The sequence below is a fragment of the Lissotriton helveticus genome, chromosome 1_1, assembly GCF_964261635.1.
Source record: "Lissotriton helveticus chromosome 1_1, aLisHel1.1, whole genome shotgun sequence".
Taxonomy (NCBI): domain Eukaryota; kingdom Metazoa; phylum Chordata; class Amphibia; order Caudata; family Salamandridae; genus Lissotriton; species Lissotriton helveticus.
Genome location: NC_136057.1, coordinates 1,664,343,705 through 1,664,368,672, shown reverse-complemented (window position 1 = coordinate 1,664,368,672; position 24,968 = coordinate 1,664,343,705). Strand labels below are relative to the sequence as shown.

At 42.9% G+C, this 24,968-nt stretch overlaps 1 protein-coding gene across 2 annotated transcripts in view; it reads right to left on the bottom strand.

Moving 5' to 3' along the window:
• LOC144830473 (ATP-dependent 6-phosphofructokinase, muscle type-like) overlaps window positions 1–24,968 on the bottom strand; it is a 409,256-nt gene that overhangs the window by 131,067 nt on the left and 253,221 nt on the right. For both annotated transcript variants that reach the window (XM_078688915.1, XM_078688914.1), the window contains exon 9: window positions 7,321–7,416. In XM_078688915.1, the coding sequence (XP_078545041.1) occupies window positions 7,321–7,416 (96 nt within the window). The remainder of the gene's footprint in view (window positions 1–7,320; window positions 7,417–24,968) is intronic.

The window sequence follows — 24,968 nt, the reverse complement described above, 5'->3', positions numbered from 1 at the left end:
AGTGTCTACAAAATGACTGCTTTAGTTGGTAAGCTTAATTGTTGCTTGCATTGCTTTTTATAATTTACTAAGGTATTTTTGAAGCTGATGAGTTTTCCTTGTTTCAGTATAATTACCTAATATTTTTTTTTCTCTGATTAATATTTTCAAATGTTCTTTTGATAACCTGTAGGTGATGTCTATTTGTCGTGGACACCCTTGTTCCCCATGATCTGTCGCATCCCCTCCCTTTCCACATCATGTCACTCCCTCTGGACCGGATGTGATGTCTTCCTCGTGTGGTCCCTTCCCCAGCTTCACAAGGTTTTTGTAGGTATGTATTCTTATTGTTTGTCTGCTTACCCAGTTCGCGTTATTAATGTTCAATGTATTCTCTTGCTAACCATGTGGTCTTTTGTCTCCTTTTTTCTTCTTTTATATCTTTTTCGTTGCTCTCTTATATCAAATTTTCTAACTTATCTTATTCTTTGTAATACATACTCTCTCGTTTCTCTTCTCAGGCTTAGCTATGCTCTTTTTCAATCAAGGTCTGATTGTTTTTTACATTTTGTTTGCTCTCAATGGTCTTAACAATGGTTCCCTGGAACGTCCGGGGTTTAAATTCCCAGTTAAAAGACAACGTGTTCTCACTCATTTAGTAAAACTTAATGCACATTTAGTTTTCCTGCAGGAGACTCATTTATCAGATATTGAAAATACAAAATTGCACTGAGGAAAAAACATGGAGTTGCAATACTTTGACATAAGTCTTTGAAAATCCAGTTGATTTCTCAGGAAAAGGATGACGCGGGGAGATGGTTAATACTTAAAATGCAATGTGATAAAACATCAATTTTTTTTTTAATGTACATGCCCAATGCACCTGATTGTAAATTTTGGACTATAATTTCTCATAAGCTTTTGCAATACCAAGATGACAGTCTAGTTCTTGCTGGAGATTGCCATCTACCTGTTGATCCTTTTTTAGACAGACATTTAGCATCGCAATACGTTCCAAAGAAATCATAGAAAACTTTCACTCAAGCTATCTTGAGATGTAATCTAACTGATGCGTGCCCGTTGTGTAACCCAATTCTAGGGGAATACGATTTTTTCTCTCCAGTACACCATACACAATCTCAAATTGATTATGTTTTTGTATCACGTCATCTCACTCAATTCTTGCATTTAGTGGATGTTGCTCTATTCTGATATCCAATCATGCCCCATTTTCTGTACACTTAGACATCATACCTAAATCTACTTTCCCTAAAAGAAGGAGATATAATAATTCCTTACTACTGGACTCCTCTTTCACCTCCTCCTTCATTGCTTTTAATCAGGAATTGTTCCCCCTCTATCAAACGGAAGGCATGCATTTTCATACGGTTTGGGATTCATTTAAGGCCTCGGCTCAAGACTTTATAATGAACTTTGTTTAAAAAAAAAAAAAGATGTCTGTCACAATCCTAATTTAAACTACTTCTCAATGAAATAAATCTCTCAGAACATCCTTACTATACATCCAATTCCCAACAAATTCTGATAACAGTTAATTAAAGCCAAAATACATTTTAATAAAGTTCCACTGATAATGTGGCTTCATATCTTCTCAAATCTAGTGTTAAGTAGTATGGAGGTAAAAATAGAGCTGAAAAACCTATGGCTAGCTTTCTGAAAATTAAACAAAATAAACTATTCATTTACTCAATTATTGATGATAATGGCTCCTCTCATCACCAAGACCAATATATTTTAATTAAATTTCAACAATGTTATACAGATCTTTACACACCGGAGCACAAACCGTCAGATACTCCAATTTTAAGTTATTTATCCTTTATTTCAAAGCCGGATTATTGTCCAAGTTGATTTCTCTTCCTTAGAGACTGATATTACCCAAACAGAACTTCAACTTACATTACTTTCCCTTAGAAAAGACAAGGTACCTGGACCTGACGGTTTTACAGCTGAGTTTTATACATATTTATCCAAACTGCTTCTTCCTAAACGTTGGTTTTTAATTAATTCTTTTCTCAACTTTACTACATCCTCTGGCTCCTTTTTAGATGCCTATATATGTTTAATTCAAAAAGCAGGTAAAGATCCACATTTTTGCAAGAATTATCGTCCCATCTCCTTAGTTAATTTAGATTATAAAATCTTCTCCAAGGCTTTGGCCTTGAGACTAGAAATCCTTCTTACTCATCTTTTAGGCATAGAACAGTCTGGTTTTGTCAAAGGTAGATTTTTGTCGGATAATATTCGCTTATTTTCCTATATTATTTCTAGATCTGCAAACTTACCCAATTCTCTATCGGCTATTGCTTTAGATGCAGAGAAGGCTTTTGATCGTGTCATTTGGTCCTTCATCTTTCAAACTCTAACTTGGTTTGGTTGTGGGCCGAAGTACATGACTCTCATTTCTCTTCTCTACTCTTCCCCTAAGGCAGCTATTTGCGGTAATGGACTCATATCTTCTTTTTTTAACCTACATAGAGGGGTTCAACAAGGTTGTCCTCTCTCCCCCTTCCTTTTTAATCTAGCATTGGAACCATTTTTATCTCGGATCTGTCAGAATGTTAACATTCATGGTTTCATCCATTTCTTAGATCAGGTTAAATTGTCTGCATATGCTGATGACATTTTATTATTAATTTCTCAACCTAAGTCCTCGCTCCCCGCTTTCACATCAGAAGTTGCTTCTTATTCATCTGTCTCCGGCTATAAGCTAAACACTGACAAGTGCGAGATTCTACCTCTTAATAAATTTACTTTATGTCCCGACTTTTCTTCCTCTCAGTTTACATGGCAACACAAACAACTTAAATATCTCAGTCTTCAATTCTCTTCCTCTATCACGTCCTGCATTTCAATTATTATGGACAATTGTTTTCAGACAATCACTTCTTTAACTAGTAAATGGCATCCTCTTTATCTGTCTATGTGGGGCCGACTGGACACAATTAAGATGATGTTGGTCTCTGTGATTCTCTTCACTATTTCTAATATTCCATTAAGTGCTCCTCTTAAATACTATAAAAAAATGAATTAAATATTATCTGCTTTCTTTGGAGTAACAAGAAACCGCATATGCCTCTAGCACAGCGGAAGCAACCTAAAGCTGATGGTGGAGTACACTGCCCCGATTTTCTAAACTATCATAAGTCCTTCCTTTTGCATCAATCTTCTCATTGGATTGCACCCTCTTTGCTATATACTCCGCTATGGGTTGATTTAGAACAAGCTTTCTTGTCACTGTATTCTTTTTCAGAATTCTTATCTTTTGTAAGGAAACCTCGGAAAATGGCTAATCCTATTATCAATAATACTTGCACATTTTTATCCTTTGTATTTCATTTTTCACCCACAGATCTTATTAAGGTGAAAGGACATCCTGTTAATTGGCATTCTAGGAGAATTTAGGTGGTTGGTCTGGGTTCATCAATTATTTGACCAAGATTATTTTCTTACTTTTCCTCAAGTACATAATCTTTATAACCTCCAGTCTACTGTCATGACTAAATTTCTTATTCTACAGGAGGTTATGGTTCAAGCTTATAATTATTTAAAATCCACCTCATCCATAGATTCTCCATCATTTACAAAATTATCTGATATTCTACCCACATGCCTCATGGCATCCTTCATCTTATCTCATTTACTTGTATCCCTTGTTTTGAGATCCAAAACTGAGACAGAACTTAAGTGGGAAGATGATCTTTCTATCACATTAGCCATACATTCCTAGAAAGGAATATGGATTAAAATTAGGAAATCCTCCTGTGCTGCTAACACTACACAAACACTTTTTTCATTTACAACAGACTTTTTATTACACCTCATACTCTGCACAGGATTAACCAAGATATCCCTGACACCTGTTGGACGTGCTCTGCACCACAAGCTGACTTGATGCACTTACTTTTCACTTGCCCCCTAGTTTCTGCTTTCTGGTTACAAGTTTGGCGGCAATTTATTACCATATTTCACAAAGCAATGTCTCTTTTTCTATTTCCAATGAGTTTTTAGTAAGTGTATCTGAAGATTGGGCTAATGCTCCTTTTTATATGCCGATGCTAGATTTGTTATTAGCCCTTGCTGTCCAACAAATAACCCACAATTGGAAAGACTTTACACAATTGTCTTTTAGAGCGTGGTGGTCTGCCGTTTGTCATAATCATCGATTGGAAACTGCATACATGCATCCTTTATCTCTTGTGTTAAAACAAAAGGCCTTATGGACACCTGTCACTCAATTTTTGGATTATTCTGCCATTACAACTTTTGCTCCCCCACCTCTTCTTCAGGAAGTTTTAAAACCTCCCTGACTTCCCAACAAAAATCTTTAAGACTGGTTATTATCAAACGTCTCTTTATATTATCTCAAGTTTATAAACTTGACAAATGATCAGACTGTATTGTTGTGTTTTTATGCATTGTATATTCCTTTCTTCTATTTTCTCCTTTTGTTTATCTTGCCTTCACTGTAACTCTTGTTGAATTGCTTTGTCTTATTTTATTGTATGCCATCTTAAGCTGAATACATTTTTCTTTAAAACTTAAAATCAGATATACAGATTCCCCACCAGCAACAGCACCTGGGAACAAGACCCGCCAATATATATACAAGCACCCAACAAGTCAAAGCTCTTGGAGAAAAGGACGGAGAGCAAATATACAGGCACTGTTTTTAATTTCTCTTAATATTGATAAGATATTAAAAATGATGGACGGCCATGCTTGATCAAAGGCTTTGTGATCACTGTCCTCAGAACAACATTCCCTGCCACTGTTTTTAGCTTACAGGTGTTAGGACAGAAAGGGTGAAAAAAATGCAGAACAGCATAGGCCAACTCCAAATATTACAGTCCAGCCTGAAATATGTGGCTTTCTTTCTTCTGCATAGAAACAGACGTAACCCAGAAGGCTTTCAGTCTTTTTGGACTTTATCAGTAATATATCAGTAACATACAACTTGAACCCTGGCTGTATTGTGAACAGAGGATGTACGTATCCCACTCACGGAGACTCACTAAGCCAGCAATTATATTAATTAACCTTCCTTTCTTAGATGTTTGCCACATTTAAAGGTCAGACTCTCCCCGTATTCATTTTGTAGTATTACTAAAATAAGTAAAGCTTACCAACAGATACAAAATTCAATGGATTCCGTATACATTCAGTTTAAAAAAAATGCACCATTGCCGATAATAACCTGATATTTAACTCTTAAAACAAGACGGGCTGCTAAGAACTGCTTCAATTTAAGTAAAGAAAATAGAGTGAAGGTTAGACTATATGTAGTCTAATATTTTCATATATTTTCTTTATTGCGTGGATCGAATCTCAGTCTGTCTATAACAGTGTGGGAAGAGGGAGTTTTTCCTCAGAGAACAGTTTCTCTTTCTGAAAAATGGTGCCAGAAATGTATTGCTTCAAACCCCCTATGTGTCACGGGTAATACTAAAGAGAAGCTCTACAAACATTCCAAAAGAAGGGTCTTGGGCCAACATCTGGAAATGTAATTTCTTCTCAGCAGAAAATCAATGATGCCTTCAAGAAAAGTCGATTTGGGTATCTCACAGCTTAGTTCTAGATTGGCTGGGGTGAACTTTTGTGAACATGCCTTTCCCTTGGATCTAAACAATATTAATGTTGTTTCATTCATTCAATTCAATTAAAAAAGTCTGTATTGCGATTTCTCATCTTAAAAGACGGGACAGTTAAATAATTACATATTACAACAAAATTCAACCGTTAAAACACCATAAAAACTGTCCGAGAAATTTGGTAAGAATATAAATACCTATTTACAATTTTAAGAATTAATATGTTAAAACAGGATTAAATATATCACACGCACAAGACTTTACTAAATACCGAACCCTGATCATTCATTCATTTCGTCAGTGCACCATAGGATTAACAATATGTTTTGCTAGACCTGACATCTGTCCTATGCACAAGCTTTATAGTTCCCTTTCCTACTGTCTTCTATATTTCGCTGTAGTTAAGGCATTTAGATAATCCTCAATGCTAACTGTTTAGAATGCTAGTGGCACATCTAACTCTTCTAGCTGCTTATGCTCTCTTGTGTGCTTGCACAACATCTAGAAGGCCATCTGCCTTCATGCAGAACAGACTCTGGAGATGCCAGCACCGGGAATCCTCATGACAACAGGAACATTGGAACTGTTATTTTAGGTGTATCCAGTGTTATACAAGAGACGTGAAATTATGCCACAAGAAAGATGGGTCGATTTTCCCAATAAGCCGTCAGACTCCACCAAAGTAAAAGAACCGCTTGCACTTGTAGGGTGAGATAAACCAATATCCATACTTTAGAGAGAATTTAGAATGGGCAAATCTTATCCTGAACTGAATTCAATGGATACATGGAAAGCACACTGCCCTTTCTAATGTCAAACAGAGGCAGACCAATAGGCCAACAATACCTGCCTGCTGTAAAGCCCTGCCTCATTCTCTCACTGAACCTAGTCTGTAGTAGTTAATGCCAGCATTTAAGCATTGGGATTGGCTGAGACAAGCCCATCATTGCACATAGAGTGCCAATAAAGAGGAGACCTTTAGACCCAATGCACAAAATCTCGTTGTGCTGAAGTTTTGAGCTTCTCACAAGACTATGGGCCTGATTTAGATCTTTTTTGTGTGCATATTTTATATAGCGCAACTCGACCCAAAGGTATTGGAGCGCTTTACGTGAGCACCGTATTTACTTTACACATTCAGGCACGGGGAGATTAAGTGAATTTCCCAGAATCACAGGATGTGGACGTGACCTTGTGGCTCGAACCCTGGTTTCCAGCATCAGAGTCGCAGTTTAAGCCTGGTAACCCCGTCACAATGATGAAGGATATCCTGTCTGACGAAATATAAATCCCATTATATCCCATGGGATTTATGTTTCAGCGGACAGGGTATCTGTCACCATTGTGACGGAGTAACCCATCCGCCGAGATCTAAATCAGGACATAGGTTCTTAAAAGTCTCTTCCCAGCATGCAGAGTGCTGCTGGCTGAACATCAACCACATGATAGACTTAGTGCAGTGTTTACAGTCTGAATACCTTGTAATACTAAGTACATGGTAACAACAGGGTAGTGCCTGGTTGCGCCAATCACACGACACAGCTAGTGAAGTGTTTCCAGTCATTCTCCGTAATACAATGCCGCTCTAAAGGAAACTGTGGAGACTGAAAGACATCTTAGCCTTATCAGGATTTGATCATGCAGCAATCTGTGTACTACTGATTACAACTTAAAACAATGGAAGGCTGCTAACAACAGGTTAACAAGATGGCGAACAATTCAAACTCACATTTTTAACATCTTCAGAGGTGATGGGGTTCCCTTGTAAATCAATGGCTCCCTCGGCGACAATGATGATATTCAATCTAGATCCTCGGCCTCTGGTCTGAAAAAAGACAATTATGTTTAACATTAATAACAACAATAATAATAACTTCTTTCCACTACAGTGTTTAAGACCGAAGTCTTGCTCTATTTAATTGCTGTAAATAATCGATTTTATCACCCAATTGAACTGAATACAATTCCTAATCTAGAAAGTACACAAGCTTGGCTGGCTGGTCATGCTAGGATTTGAGCTTGAGACTAGCAGGCTTTGCTGAGCCACCTTGCTGGCTTAACAGATCATATGTAATGGAATGGAATTCACATGAATGTTACTTAAAGCCGCAATGGCTGTGCCTTCCGTCACTGAAGAATACAACATGGAATATGCACCTCTCCACTTTGACCATGCCATGCATCCTCCAGTAGGTCCCCAGGATAATGACAAGGAAGTCATTCCTAAATCAGAGGCTAAACTAGAGTGGCGAGGCAGCCAAGTTGAAAAAAGACAAGCGGAGGCCATCAGAACTGGCAGTGACCTGCACATTACCAGAGGTTTGGCAACATACGAATGGCTGGAAGAGATATGCAAGCACAACAACACCTGGCATGCGTATTTAACAGATCATTAGGTTATCACCAAGGAAGGAACTGGTCCAATGTGAGAGGTCCAAGTGCTGCACCACAGAGGGAGCAGATATTTCATTTTACTTCATCCATGTACTATAGTAAAGAGCTTATCTTCCCTGAACCAGCTAGAGAGAGTGATGGGCAGATACACAGAAGGGCACCATCAGATTCCAGCCAGTTTAAGAGAGGATTACCAGATCATATCAAACCACTCACTGGAGCCACAAAGAACAATCATTTGTGGACAGGGAAGAAAGGAAGGCCTATCAGAGAAAAGGCCATCTGACCAAAACACAAGTCAAATGGCAAGAGCAGTAAAGGTGAATGCAAGAAGCAGCTGAATGATATTGACTTCACTTTAAAACTCCTGGGAATAATATGGAATACTCCCAGGTGTTGTTCAATAGCATACTGGCAGTGCCCAGGGAATACCATGCTGGATAGTTCATTATGTAGAGCTAGATCAAGGATACTTATGTTCAACATTGAACTTTCTTTACTTTGATGGGTGAGGGATAACCCGGTTGTGATATGATACCTGTGACATTAAACTGCCCTTGCTGCTGGCAAACTACATAATACCCATGGCCAACTGATTTTACTGCAGCGTCAAGATTAAATCCAAAGCTTCTTCTCTCAGAAAGCCCGTAACGTAAGGCAAATTCTTGAATTCCACGCCAACACTCAATAAAAGAAACCCATAATATTATATCAATGAGAATGGCAGTGTTGTATGGTTTTGTGTGTGTGTGTGTGTGTTTTAAGAAATGTTAGAGATCGTGATGTAGCAGATATTGATCTAATGTTGAAGGAGGTTGTCTTTGGCACTTTATGTATGTGATGAGTTTGCCGGGATGTTGTGTTGTCATACATTTCTGTGTATGTAGGATTGTGCACCGCTTTTATCGTTGTTAGTATGCGTTTTTCGTGCTCCAGGGCTCACTCCCCGTCTGGAGTGATACGTAATGAACCTTTCTGTAGCCTCTATACCTGGTTGGGTGTAGTGGTCCCCCTGGGCACCGATTTGTGCTGTGTTCCAGCTATATGTTTCATAAACTTTCCAATTTTAGCTGGTTAAACCAAGATACTTTTTTTTCAAAATAAATCAATTGTTCCGTTATTTGTTTGCATTTCATTTATTTTCCTTAGATTCCAATGCATTTCGGCAGAGCTTGCTGCCTTCGTCAGGGAAATAATTTAATCACCAAAATGCAACACAATGTGAGTCAACTGAGAGTGTGCGTTTTAGAAACATTATCTAAAACAGAAGGAGCCACAAACAAAACGAGGTTATTGAAACAAGAAAACTATTGGATTTATAACCTGGGAAGCCTGAAGCCAGGCGGATTAAACGAACGGACAGAATTTCTGTGTTATCTGTAAATAAGTCATGTCTATAATTCACCATTTATGTAAATAGCGTATCCTTAATTGTACCAAAATATACACAGTGATATTTAATTCATGTAGTAGCGAGCGTCACGCATAGCGATAACAATAAAGCTAGAAAAAAAGAAAAAAAAGTGGCAGCTTATAGGCTAAGCAGTGCGCATGCGCGTATCTCGAAATACCGGAAGCAAGCAGAATCAGAACGTGAAATTGAGGAGCGGCACTAAAACGCCGAGGTGAGCGACCGAAAGAATATTGGTTGATTTATAAGCGCGTAAAAAGATTTAGTTTTCAGTTATAATGACAACATACGAAAAGCAGTTAGCGCGAACAAGCGAAAGGTTAAAGCTCGAGTAAAACGTTAGTTTAACGGCAAGCGCGGGAAATAACCACCGCCTTGAGATTAAGTTGAGCCCCACCCGATAACAGAAAGCGACCTGAAGTTAGGTTTAAAGAGACATCGAACAGTAAAGTTATGATGTGGTATAGATCGAAGTTAAATCACAACAATAGTATTTAATAAATGAATTGGTAAACTGATTGAAAGTTTAAATGAAGCAATTGTTTTGAATGTATTCTTAGATTGTGTTTTCTTTGATTGTTCACAGATTAAATTATTTCCCTGACGAAGGCAGCAAGCTCTGCCGAAATGCATTGGAATCTAAGGAAAATAAATGAAATGCAAACAAATAACGGAACAATTGATTTATTTTGAAAAAAAAGTATCTTGGTTTAACCAGCTAAAATTGGAAAGTTTATGAAACATTTAGCTGGAACACAGCACAAATCGGTGCCCAGGGGGACCACTACACCCAACCAGGTATAGAGGCTACAGAAAGGTGTTGTCATACATGCCAAATTTGTGAGTCTTTTGGCCATGCTGGCAATTTGGGCAAGGACCTGGACTTATTTGCTTCCAATTATCTGTCTTTACATGAAGTAAAATCACTAGATTTTCCATTATCCGTCTGCTCAGGAAGGGACATCACTGGTTTCCCACTAAAACGGTCTTTAAAAGAAGAAGACAAGAAATAGGACTCATTTCCATCATCTATCTACACAGGAAATTACATCACTGGATTTTCCATCATCCATCTGGACAGGAAGTGACATCCCTAGATTCCCATCATCCATCTGCGCAGTGCTTGACATCACTGAACTTTTCATCATCCACCTAGGGCAGGGAGTGATATCACTCGCCCCTCTTGTAGTGTAGTTCCTATATTCCCAATAGGCTCTGCGCATTGGAATAATATACACTATAGATTTGACATAGGACTGAGGTCAGTATGTCTCTATCGAGTACACTAAACTTAATTGTGAGTGACAGCTAACTCAGAGGTCACTAGAAACTTTCTCGAATAAACAAGAAGGTATTAGTTTCTGACAACTGCATAAACATAACAACTTTGTTTCCTCAAGAATCGAAACATATCTTCAGAGTCGTGGAAACAATAGATAACTATTTTACTCAGTTAATCGTGCATGCTTTGTTGCTACAGATTTGCATAGAAATAGAGAGACGGGCGTTTCAATAAAAAGGGGTTTATTGAACAGTCTTCTTTCTCATGCAAGAGAGGTGAACTGCTACAATCGTTAGACAGAATGCTAAGTATAATGCGTACAGCGTAAACAGTAATATAAATACTACTGTAATAGCATTGTTTGTTGCTATGACATGTAAAAATACATACATAAATAACACAAGCTAAAATACTCAACTGGTGCTTCTAAAATACGCCTACCCCAGTGTACCTAACCTAGGTCTAGTACGAGGGAAGAAGTAGGTGTTTGGCTTTAGCATAGGTTTAGTTTTGCCAAGAATTGCCAAAGGTTTCTCTAGGTTCTAATCAGCTCCATACCTTAGAATGAGAGAGGTTGGTATCTTTTTCACAGACTCAATTTCCCAACACCCCGCAAGGGGAGTCAGAAACACTGGAGCTGGATTTCTCGGCAGAGTATGACAGCTTCTGATCAGTGCGTCAGCTGGAGAGTTGGCTTCCTTCAGCACTTGCTGTACCAAGCTGAGTCGTGCAACTAGGTAGTCGAACTGCACCGAACCACACCGTGCTTTGTTATAGCAAGTGAAGGTATATTTATACCTTGAAGGTGTTTAGGAATGCCAGCTTTGACGCAAAGTCAGGCATATGAGCGTCATGAATGAACCCCTAAGGAATAGATGTTCAAGGATAATAGCTGAGTTCTTGGAGAATTAAATATTCAAGCAAGAGGAAGTCCCTAACGGCTTAAGAGTCTGGATTTCCAAGAAATCATTGTTACGTAGATGAATGGATGGAAGTAGCCATGCCTGTATTAGGACAGCATGAGCTATGCCTAAATAAGGGCTTGATTTCTATGCCTATATATGGACAATGCAAATTGTACCCATATAAGGGCATGAATCGGGAAATTCATACGGAATCTAAATCGACATACAACACTCTTCCCAAGACCAAATTAATGGCAGAAGCACAGTTGGCATGCCGAAGGAAAGCCAGTCTGTACCCAGGGCCAGGAACCGTGATCCTACCCCCTTGAGCTGCTTCCCCACTGTAGGAATCTGTCTCTCTATATAGAGCCCCAAAATGAGGTACACTGTGCAGAGAGTCCAGGTAACCCTTATTGGTTTACAGAGGCGCAAGTAGTAATCCCAAATACTCTCTTTTGTGGTAGTGTGGACAAGCAGTTTAGGCTTATCAGAGGGTAGTGCTAAGCATTTGTTGTACTCACAGAGACAACTCAAGAATAAATAGGAGACTAATGAAGAAAATTAACATGTATTTTTATATAAATTTCAACATCACGAAATTCGTGATCAAGTAAGTACTTTTGGAGTTGTTGATTTTTACAGGTATATAAAATGTTCACTTAAACAAGTCTTTACACCGCAATGCTTTCCTATGGGGAAAAAAGCATATATTGCATTAGGTTACCGAGGGTCTTCTTCAGGACTTAAGGTGGTAGAGGCCAAGGTTCAAAGAACCACCAGCAGTTTGTTTTTACCTGCCCTGGAGCGTCCGGATACAGAGATGCTGTTCGAGTTGGTAGCTTTACGTGCTACACCAAAGGGGGGGGGGGCACCTAGAAACAGGCTGCAGAGGGGGGACTTGGGGCCAAGTCCAAGATCTCCCAATGGGAAGCTTGGTTTGTGAGGGCCTTGGGAACCCGGGCTGGGGCACTTGGGTATGAAGTGGTTAGGTTGGAGGGGCTTCTGCACCACATGTACTCACAATTGTTGGTGTTTCTGGTTGAGGGGACAACAAAAACAGGACAGCTGGGCCACTCTCGAAGTGGGTCTCTGCAGTGCTGACGTCCCTCGACAGCTGCTCGATCTTCTAATCAGAGTTTGGATTGGACTCAAAAAGGCTTTGGTTGCTACAAGGGGTCCGGTACTCTGGATATTGATAAATGGCGGCTCTGGTGTTTCCTGTAGTCTTTTCACTTTTTGGAGAGATGGATCTGATCTTCTGGAGCATGAAGGCCGCTTTCTGGGTGGGAGCTGCGTCGGTGGAACTGGGGTGGGGTGGGGGTGGGGGTGAGGGGGGGGGGGGGGGGGGTAGCAGAGCAGCAGACCGGACTTTGCTGGTTGGTGCCAGCACGCTGCAGGTGAGGAGCTCCTCTATTCCAAGCGAGATTGCTGGCGGCAATTTGCAGAGGGCTGGCAGTCTGTCAGGGTTCTTGGCAGATTCACAGTGGCAGGTCGAGTCAGTTTGTCACGATTGTCGGGATAGGTGCAGGCAGTCAGAGTTTGGCGCCAGAAAGTCCACAGCTGGTCCTCAGTTCTCGCTTCTTCGATCTTCTTGATCTTCTTTGTCCTCTTCTTCTTTTATCCATCAAATCTGAGTTCCTGGTGTCAGGGGTGCCAGCTAAATACTCAATTTAGGGCGTTAAGGGGAGTGTAAAGTAGTAGCCAATGGGCTACTTATCTTTGGGGTACCTACACCCTCTATATGACCTTTTCCTGTGGGGAGTTCCATATGTTGTTTTTAAATGAAATGATTTGTCTTTTGTGAATTTATCTATAAAACTGAATAAAGATTATTAAGAAAAGACTGTGGGGAGTAGCCCTGACTCAGTGTATCTAAATTCACCAAAAACCAATACGGTTGAATTCTACTTTCCGAGTTCACTTCCGGTAGCCACCTTAGGGGTGTAACTGGCCTGACAGTGAACACGCCTCCTGACTAGCTAATTTTCTCACCTGTCCTTGTACCAAATGGGCCCTGGGCAGGGGGTGGCATTTTTTCCCCTGTCTGGGGGAAGCTGAGGTCGCACATCAAGCCAGCAGTGGCTTTTGAAGCCTCTTACCTTGATATGCTGATTACTAGCCATCATGCTTGGAGGAGGTGACAACACCTCTGGCCAGAGCAGGCATTTTTTCTGACATCAAAAGCAGGGGCTCCCACTTCCAGGGGTCAGAAATGCGACTGTGGTTTAAGGCTGGTCAATACCAGTTAGAAAGCACACTACAGGAAGGTAGGTTTTCAGGGGCCACCTTTAAGGTGGCCTCTGGGTGCATGTCTTACTAAAGCCACAACTGGCATCAGTAAGGATGTATTAAGAGAAGGTGCTTGATACCAAACACGATAGGTTTCAGTGAAACCATCATGTAGCAGGGGAACTCCTAATGACCAGTGCCCAGTCAGTACATGTACTCAAAATAGCTTCCCTGTTCACTTGTACTATCTAGCAATTGGACTAGATAGCACAGGGGAATATATGCTCATGCAGGTATGTCTTCATATGTAATATGCACTCTGCCTTAGGGCTGTAATGCCTGCTGTAGTGACTTACAAATATTGCATTCAGGGTCAGTGGGCATGGCACACAGGGTGTGTGCCATGTCATGTTTTCACTTTTGTGTGCACTGTTCCAGGCAGCCTGCAATGGCAGTCTGCATGAGTTTGGTGGTGTTGACCTTAAAGTGGTGCAATACATGCTGCAGCCCTTAGGGCCCCTCTTTAGTGCCCATGCTCTAGGTATCAGAGGTACCATTTACTAGAGACCTACAGAGGTGCTAAAGGTCTTGTCAGTTGTGGAACAATTGCACAGTTACCTTGTTTTTGGGAACAAACACTGGCACAGGGACCTGGTTAGCAGGAACCCAGTGCACTTCAGTCAAAGGTGCATCAAATACCACGCAGAAAATTGGGGTGACCATGTCAAAAAGGGGAAACACCCAACACATCGGGGTCAAAACATCGCATGGTCGTTCACATCGCATGCTATTACTACGCATGCTACGACCGCGCGAGGACATTAACATCGCATGCAATTACAACGCATGCGATGTTAAGGTGGCTGCAGAAACGGGCTTTTCATAAAGAAAAATCAAGGATTTATGCATAAACAGTGTCACGCAAAACAAATGCAAACACAGCTGTCTTTTAAACGTGCTTTTCCAACAGAAATGTATCGGATTAAATTAAAATGCAATGTTAAAATGGCAATATTAATGGATGGGTGCTGGCGTGGGTGCATGGGGATGGATGGGTGGATGGATGCATGGATGGGTGCTGGCGGATGGATGGATGAGTGTATGGGTGTATGGGTGGATGGATGCATGGGTGGGTGCTGATGGATGGATGCATGGGTGGGTGCTGCTGGCGGATGGATTAATGGATGCATGGATGCATGGGTGGCTGCTGGCGGATGGATGGGTGGATGGGTGGATGGATGCATGGATGGGTGCTGGCGTGGATGCATGGGGATGGATGGGTGGATGGATGCATGGGTGGCTGCTGGCGGATGGATGGGTGTATGGGTGTATGGGTGGATGGATGCATGGATGGATGGGTGCTGGCGTGGGTGCATGGGGATGGATGGGTGGATGGATGCATGGATGGATGGGTGCTGGCGTGGGTGCATGGGGATGGATGGGTGGATGGATGCATGGATGGGTGCTGGCGGATGGATGGGTGTATGGGTGGATGGGTGGATGGATGCATGGGTGGGTGCTGATGGATGGATGGGTGGATGGGTGCTGGCGGATGGATGGGTGAATGGGTGAATGGGTGCTGGCGGATGGATGGATGCATGGATGCATGGGTGGGTGTTAGAGAAAGTTAAGTTAATTTAGGTTTAAACACTTTTAAATATAGTTACTGGCAGTGTGGGTTGGGGGTATTGTAGAGGGTTTTATTAGGGGTAGGTAATCATTAATGTATTGTGAGGAGATAAGATGTGTAAAGGCATTTGCCTAGGTTTCAATAATGTGATGTGAAACTGTTGCGTTAAAGTGGCCTTTCCCACACATAAAGTTGTCAGTCGTTTGTGCTGTGCCCTCTCGCCCAACGTATTATGGGGATAGTTCCTTGATAGAGGTGTCCCTTCCCTGTTGTAGGGACGCTTTTTTTTCATTGCGGGGACCGCACACATCTGTTTTTTTTTTATGAATTTGGATTTGGATCTCCATAGGTGGTTAAAGAGAAATAATACAGGCTCTCTCATAGAACATCTAGTTCATAGGGAAGAATGACACCATAAACATTTGATTATGTTCTATAGGGGCGGGTTTACTGTCTGTTTCTGGGTACATTTATGACATTTGCCAACAATATGATTTGCTTAAAGGCTTATTTGCACAAAGCCATCACAATAAACAGGGGTCTTGAATGGATTGGAATAGTAGAAATGTGTGTTTTTAATACGTTTGTGGACATAGGAAATCATATCAAAACTACATACATTCAGACTTTTGTGTGCAGCAGAACTAATGTATCATTTAGTGGCTGTTAAATGTATTTTACCATGTGGATTCCGCGGGTCACCTTTGTTTTCCAATTGTCTAAAGAAAATGTTTTCCATTGCATTTAGATATAACTGCCCGTCAGGTTTTACTTGATGTTTAATTCATTTTGCCTTTTTCTGCCATCTTGTGGAAATGCCTGTACCTCAATCATGGACTGAATCCCCCCAGAAACTCTAATGCTGGAAGTCACATGCAGCTGTACCTCAGAGGCAGTGCCACCTGCTACCTCTGTACTGAGACCCACCGAACTGTACTGATGCACACCAACTCGACCTACAACCTACAACACCCTCTACTTCAGCACTGGGATCTATACAGCTCTGTGCCGTGGCGTAACGCAAAACTAAGGCTATAGGGGGCAAGAACCGACTTGACTGATGTCAGGTATATAATACACAAATGTGGCCTTCAGGGGCGGAGCAACGATGATATGTGCCTTAATGCAAGTAATGGCATTGGGGCCAATATCCCCTGATTTGGTGGAAACACTAACTGGCGTAAAGTTGGCGCCTAACAGTCCTGGGGCCTGGTGCCACTGCACCAGATGCACTACTGGCAGCTATGCCCCTGACGGTCTGCCCTACTGAAAGTTGGGCAAAACATTGTTTTAAGATGGTGACCATTGCTCCGAACACCACATAGCCTAACACTCATAAAAACGGGAGAGTACATCACATTTTGAGGAAATATGAGCAAGCTGTCAAGCTTTAGATTAAATTCAACAAGGACTTTAGCAGGACCTGTCATAATGTTGACAGTGTGTGCGTACAACTGGATATTCAGAATGGTTCATGCGTCCAGGATATCGAAGTGCAACTATAATAGTGAGGACGTATCAGAGCCACAAAAAAAAATATTTTAACTCATAAGAGGCAAGCGTCACGTGTGCACCAGTCACCATGAAAGCAGACGCCTGCGTTTCAAAATTCAATTTAAAAACACTAACGAGCAAAAATGGAGCTTAAGAGCACACTGTAAATTGAAAATGTGCCTTCAAAGGTCTTTTCAAGTTCTCAATTTGAAAGGTCCTTTGACACAACTGGCCTGCGCTATGAAGTGTAGTTCTTTATTTCGCTCCATCCGGCTTTTCTGTGATAGGATGTCACATAACTATGCATTTTTTTTATAACACTTCTGGGCGGATCTTAGCTAGAAATAAAGAGAGGCTCCACCACACACAATACGTGGTACTCGGATAGATATAGTTAACTTAGGAAGGATAACATTGAGCTTGCCCCGCTGATATGTTAACCAGAAACATATGCAGGTGCTCAACCTACTGAGCTATATCAGTGCACACACCTCACACGTTCATTTAACTGTGTGCTCAAACATTTCGTTGTTTTATTGGTTTGTGCGTGTATATTCGTGCTGGGCTGTGGTGTGTGGGCTCAAACATCGCGTTGTCATGGCGCGCGATGTAAAGTCGCCGATGTGACAAGCTAACTAATTAAATGCCCGCATTTGCGTCGCAACAACGTGCGATGAGGAAATTGCCGATGTGACTGCCGTTGCGATGTTATGACCGCGATGAAAACTCCCGCGCGGTCTTTGTTTCCGATGGATCGTCATACAACCGTCAAAAAGGGTCACTTTCCTACACCTGCTGTGACCATCCACACCCCTAACCCCAGCCACCGCTCTACATGCTGCCGCCTTACCGCACCACACAACACCAAGGGAGCCTTCCCTTGTCCTTCCTGCACATTTTCATGCATTTTCCCACACCAAATGCACATTGCACCCTCAATGACAGCACCGAACACACCACTCTCTAACTCTCATGCAGTCCTGCAACCATCCACACAATACTCCACATGCACCTCAACACCCTCTCACTCACCAAACATGCCATAGAGATAAGGGACCTGCAGCCCCGGAACCACTTTTCCTTACTGAAACCTGGCTAAACCCCGCATCAGCACATGACTGCCACAGCCATCCACCCCGGCTACAAGATCACAAAGCAAGACAGACTTCACAAGCCCAGAGGCAGATTCACCATCATCCACAAAAATGCCACCTCCACAGTCAATTCTTCCTTCAAAATGAAACACTTGTCATTCAAGCTCCACCCCACAGCCAACTTCACCCTAAGCAGCAGTCTCATCTACAGACCATCAGGACCATGCACTTAGTTCATTGACTCCATCACAGACTTTGCTGCATCAGAAGCCCGACTCTAGCAATTATGTGCTACATGTAGCCCAGAACTTCCACATGGAAGACCACACCAAACCCAACTTGAAAATAGTAATTGAAGACCTTGAAAGCCTAGCCCTCACCCAACAAGTAAAGGGACCTACCCACACTGCTAGACACATCATGGACTCTATTTTCACCACCTCTGGCAACATCAGAGTGAACAATCCCACACCAGTCCCCTAGGTAGACTACACACTCATAAAGTTCATCATCCCCATCCCAGTTCAATGCACATGCACCAACGCCGGACCAGCCTGCCAAACCTGCAACTGCATCACTGACAAGAACTGGAACTCCACTGCAAACACCTGTAGTGATTGCCCTTTTGGGACCACTTTGGTTCTCCCTTAGTTTTGCATATTAGATGTTTTAGGCTGGTTCTTCTTTGCACAGCCACAAATAACTTATTTGTTTTCTGGACATTATTTTAGGAATAGGCTGAACATTTTATTTGTTATTTAGTGATTCTTCTCAGGAGTCAGTCTGCACATTTTGTACAAGGTTGCTTGGAATACATAACAACATGGTGAACTGTTTCCTTTGTTCGAGTCGGCAACGGTTCCTAACATTTTAAACATAACATCGTAGCACAGCTGCAGCTTTCCAACACAGCTGTTTTATCATATAAACTGTGTCTCGTACCGTTGAGGGCAAAAAGGAGAAATCCGTCAGAGAGATCAGTTCTGGAACGAACGCCCACAGAGCCTGACATGCAGCCTTGCGTAAATAGAATTTACACTCATGATGCAGACCACCTAACTATATACATCATGTATGGGGTCTGTTGCCAATCCCAGAGATCACTTACATATCCTTGTGTGCTCACAGTAAGGGTAGGCCTGGACAGATAGGTAATTTGCCATGGTGGGGATGTTTATTTTAAACAGGCTGACAGTAATTATATTTACTTTGTTAGTTTTATCTGCCTAATGATCGCAGCACATTCACTTCATAATAGTCTGCAATAGTTGCAATAAATGTACTGTAAACTTTTTTCATGTCTTTCTCTTATTCACAAAAGGCATGCATGAGTGAGAGACAAAAGGTGAGGATCTGTTTCCATGGTTCCCTTGAGGACTAGAGGGTCATGTTCTGGTTGGCCGAAATCACCTGCCACTCTGGGAAGGTTGGGAGTTCAGGTGAGGCACTGTGAGCTAGCCAGGATTTGGGACAAGAGATACTGATGTAGAGAGATTCTACGTCCTGTCATCCCAAGGCACAGTTATGCTTACCAACAGAATCACTGTGACATGGCGCCACCAACGATTGGTCAACTACTTATTTAACAGGCCTCCTGAGTAAAAAAACAATTTGTATTGCGCGACTAAAACCCGAAGGCATCAAGGCGCCTACCAAAACAGATCAGAAAAAATAAGGCAAAGCACAACTACAAATATGTCCGCACAAAAAGACGAGTTTTCAGGGCATTTCTAAATAACTGAAGGGTGGGAAGAGACCTTAGTTCCAGTGGGAGGGCGTTCCACCACTTAGGTGCCAGGATGGAAAAGGCCTTACCACCCCATTTGGTTCTCCGACGGCGAGGGACTGATAAAAGGAGTCTGTTAGAGGAACGAAGGTTCCTAGAGGGACTATAACTGGACAAAATGGATCCAATTCCAGTAGGACTACTTTTTGCTAAGGCCCTGTAGGTCATACACATGGTCTTAAAAAATATACGGTCCTCTATGGGAAGCCAGTGAAGCAATTTTCTGGCAGAGGTAGCCGAAGTGCGCCAGGGTAGATCCAGAACAAACCTGGCCGCTGCGTTCTGGACCACCTGCAAGCGCTGCAGCAGACCTTTATTCAGTCCCGCATACAGCGCATTGCAGTAGTCCAGCCGAGAGCCGATGAGGGCAACAGCAAGTTGTTTCCTTGCCTGCTGTGAAAGATAATGCCTAATCTTCCTCAGTATGTGAATGATACCCCAACAGGTAGATACAGTTCTGTTAACCTGTTGACACATACTGAGGGTGGAATCGATCACGACCCCAAGATTTTTGGCAGAAGGAGCAGGAACAGGACAAGCTCCCAATGAGTCCGGCCACCAATCGGCTGACCATACCTCCTCCTTTCCTCCAAACACCAACACCTCCGTCTTCTCCCCATTCAGTTTCAATGAATTATAGATCATCCATTGACCGACTGCCTCCATACAAGATCTAAAATTGGAGGCAGTCGAAGTAACTGACTGGGAGAGAGAGACGAGGATCTGCGTGTCATCCGCATAGGAGACTACCTCCATCCCAAAAGATCTAATCAGTCTGGCAAGTGGGGTCACATATATGTTAAACAGGGTCGGGCTTAACGCCGACCCCTGAGGGACCCCACATTGCACAGACAGGGATGGAGATAGGAATTTACCCAGCTTCACTCTTTGCTCTCGTTGATCGAGGAAAGAGGTGAGTAGCCCCAAAGCCGCCCCCTGGACCCCGATCTCCTTCAGGCGAGATGTTAAAACTGAGGGAGAAAGGGTGTCGAAGGCAGCCGTAAGGTCTAAAAGGATCAGGAGGGAGGTCTGTCCCCCATCAACTCGCGTGCGGATATTATCCAGCACTATGGTGAGGGCCGACTCGGTGCTATGTTCCCTCCTGAAGCCATGCTGGGAGTGGTCCAGACAGCCCGAGCTTTCCACGAAGGCAGCGAGATGTTTATTCAAGTGTGTTTCTAACATCTTCGCAGGAGCCGGGAGCAGTGAGATGGGGCGGGTGTTCTTGAATACCCCAGGGTCAAGAGAGGATTTCTTGACTAAAGGTTTTACTACAGCATTTTTCCATTGAGAAGGAAAAATACCCTCCCTCAAGGCCCTGTTCATGATGTCAACAAGGGGGGGCAGGAGGGATTCTCTACACTGCTTAAGGATCTTGAGCGGGCAAGCATCTAGAGGGGAGCCGGATTTGGTTTTGTTAAGGAGAATCTCTAAATCCTGTAAGGAGAGAGGAGGGAAGGATTCCAAACATCCCGGCGAGAATTTCTCCATAAGAACAGGATCCAAATCCACAGGGACTGGGGGCTCACTGGTAAGAGATCTCTGCAACTCCAAGGCGGAATAAATATCCGAGATTTTTGTCTGCAAAAAGGAGGCTATACCATTACAGAGCTCCTGTGAGGCAATGACAGGATCCGGGGTCTGGAGGGTTATAAGGGAATCCACTATCCTAAAAAGCTCTTTTGGAGAGGAGAGTGAGGTGGTGAGGGCCGTGAAATATTCTTGTTTAACCCTTATTACTTCCATCTTATATTTCTTTATCAAGATCTTGTGGGCTTCCTTGTCCCTTACATCCCAGCTAGTGTGCCATCAACGCTCCCGTCTCCTAACTTCCTGTCTAAGGAGTCTTAGATGCTCCGAGAACCACGGGGCTGATGGCCTTTTCCTAGCTGAATAACGCAACCGAATGGGAGCCAGTTCTTCCAGTGCCTCGGTAACGGTCTTTTCGTACTGTAAGACCGCCAACTGGACGCTGTCCTCCTGGGATATGGACAGACTAGAAGTCCAGGGGACGAAGGAACTTTTCGTGATATTCTTTAAATTCCTGCGTAATTCCATTTTACTCGAAATTTTTTCAGTCCTATCAAAGGTCGGACAGGACACATCGAATGGAACGGCCAAGTGATCTGACCATGAGAGGAAAAAGGGGTCTTTTACCGTCAGCCTCTCATCATTTGAGAAGATCCCGTCTAGCGTATGACCCGCTCGATGGGTGGCCCCTCTCACCAATTGAGTAAGTCCACATGCTGACATAACATCCAGCAAGGAGAGAGTATCATTGGCCTCCAGCAACTCCAGATGATAATTGAAATCTCCCAGAACAGTTAGGTTTTCGCGACCAAAATAAGGTTCCAGGACATGGAGCAACTGTTGTCCAAAATCCGCTCTAGGGCCTGGTGGACGATAGACCAGGATCCCATTGAATGAGGTCTTGTGGACGCCTGTTAGAGAGAAATACAAGGCTTGGAAAATGTCCTTGGGATCAGAGTCTGGTATAGTGTGGCAGTGGAAGCTGTCCTTATAAAGAATCGCTAACCCTCCTCCTACACGGCCCATTCTGTCCTGCCGGGCCAGGCAGTACCCATCAGGGACTGCTTCAACAAGGTCTGGACCAGAGGAGTCCTTTGGCCACGTTTCCGTAACAAAGACCCACGAGGGTTTCCTGTCGAGTACAAGTTCCTTGAAAGCAATATTGTTTTTAATCAACGAACGAGCATTGATGAGAATGCAATCTTCTCTCAGCGCGCTGACTCCTGAGTCAATATGGTGTTCTCGTAAATGAGTAGGTGGAGGAAAGCCAGAGCCCCCTGGACCTGCCAAAGAGCATCCACAGCATAGAGATACTAAAAAATCGTCCGGGGAACTTTTGTGAGAACACGAAAGTCCATGAGGTTTAAGCCTAAACAACTCCTGTAACAAATACCTAAAGGACGAAGGGTCAACCTCATCAAAACCAGACGTCCTGCCGTCCCGCCCGTCCTCAGCGCGGACGGGCACAGACGGGCTGGACTCTGGCGTGACTCCGGCGTCACTGCGGTGCACACGCAGCGCGCACACGCTGCGCACCATGATGTCTGATTCAAATAGGGCTCTAGCGAGTCCACCTGACTGCTAGAGCGCGGAGTAGTGCAACGCTTCCCTAACACCCACCAAAGATGGCGCCCACCAATTCCAGAGCGCGAGGGTCAGGGCTGCCCAAATAGCGGTGAGGGCACAATTACAGTGCGGCAATGCGGGCGGTGAATAAGAACAGGGGAGAACTGTGAGCTAAAGTAAAACCAAATTAACAGACAAAACGGGTAAGTTAAAAACGCTAATGCGTCTTGATGCGAGCGCAATGCGCAATTGTGAAGAGCCTGAAAATACGATCCTACCTCAAGCCTTGCTTTAAAGAGAATGCCAGGAACTGCCTCTAGCCAGTCCACCTGACTGCTAGAGCGCAGGTGGACTGCTAGAGCGCGGAGTAGTGCAACGCTTCCCTAACACCCACCCAAGATGGCGCCCACCAATTCCAGAGAGCGAAGGTCAGGGCCGCCCAAATAGCGGTGAGGGCACAATTACAGTGCGGCAATGCGGGCGGTGAATAAGAACAGGGGAGAACTGTGAGCTAAAGTAAAACCAAATTCACAGACAAAACGGGTAAGTTAAAAACGCTAATGCGTCTTGATGCAAGCGCAATGCGCAATTGTGAAGAGCCTGAAAAGTAGTGCTTTTCTGTGCTCATAGTACCCTTACAACTCCTCCGGAGACCTACATGGTGTTTGGAAATAATCCTCCACAATATTTTAGGAAGCACCTCATTGTTTCTGCTGGTTGTTCAAGTTTGAACCTTTAAAAGGATTACCCATATTAGTGTTTGCACTCTGTTTCCATTACTGTTTTACAAATGGCGGTACCGCAGCCTATAACTATCGCTGACAATTGCAGACCTACTGTCCATGCATATTTAAATTAACATAGCCTTGGCAATGCAGGTGGTGACATAATCTTCATAGTTGAAGCCCACGATGCCTATCGCTTTGAATTATTTTGTTCTTGTGTCAATTTGCCAGATGTCGATGCTAAAACAGGAGCATTTCATAAATACACTAACGTTGCACTACCACAACAATACAGAGTGTATCAGCTCTTAGACATTCCACTTTCTCATTGGCAACATTAAAATTGGTTCCGAGGTGCCCTAATACACGTATTTAGTCATGTACGCACGGGTCCCCTTAGTAATTAAGGTGCCACCTGGCCAGCGCTGGCTGGTTATACACCATTCTCTAATTTACAAAATCTCAATGCTAATCAGCTAGTACAATTATATAATGGTCTAGTAAGACTACAACAATGCTTGACTCAAGATGTTTTGCACACCTTGATAGCTGAGTATAGAGACAAAACAAGCAGAGCACCACATAAGCAAAGCTATTAATGCTGAAAGGTGGTGTGAAATAAGACAAGCTTACTAGCAATCATGTCACACAATACAGCAGAAGTATGGTTCTCCCAATCATACATGCAAGGGGCGCTGGGAACAGGGCAGAATGCATCTCAATGTCCTACAGAGCATTTGGCTACTGGGGCAAGCCCCAGCTAAGTGGCACGTGATTGACTCTGTGTGGATGGTGATCACATTAAGGGTAGTTCCTCTTATGATTGGGGACTGGGGTTATCTCGAGTATCAGCCATCGTTGTGAGTGATGCCATGCAGGAGACAAAGGGGGGGCCAGATATCAACAGGCCGGGAACACTGAGGCCCCAAGTCCCAATATGCGGTGAGTTGTTCCTGACAATAAGTCATATCCCTCTGCCAGTTGTCTTTTAGGGGAGTAGGGCGTGCCTCCAATGAATTGCAATGGGCAACTTCCACCTGATAGCCCCTAATTAGAATCAGATGAAAATCAGTTTCCAAACTAATGATAGAAATTGTAGATCATATCACTTCAGAATGAGGTACATAACCCCAGTCGTTGCAAGGTCACATTAGAGCTATTACTTACTATGGCTTGTTTAAAGACGTGAGCCATATGAAGGTGAAAGACAGTTTCATACTGAGATTTATATACATTTTCAGAGAGTCCTGACTTTTTAGGAACCCAACCGACGTTGCTAAGGAGGGTTTTGGTCCAGTGTGTGTAAGCAGTTAATTTAGCCATTCTTCGCT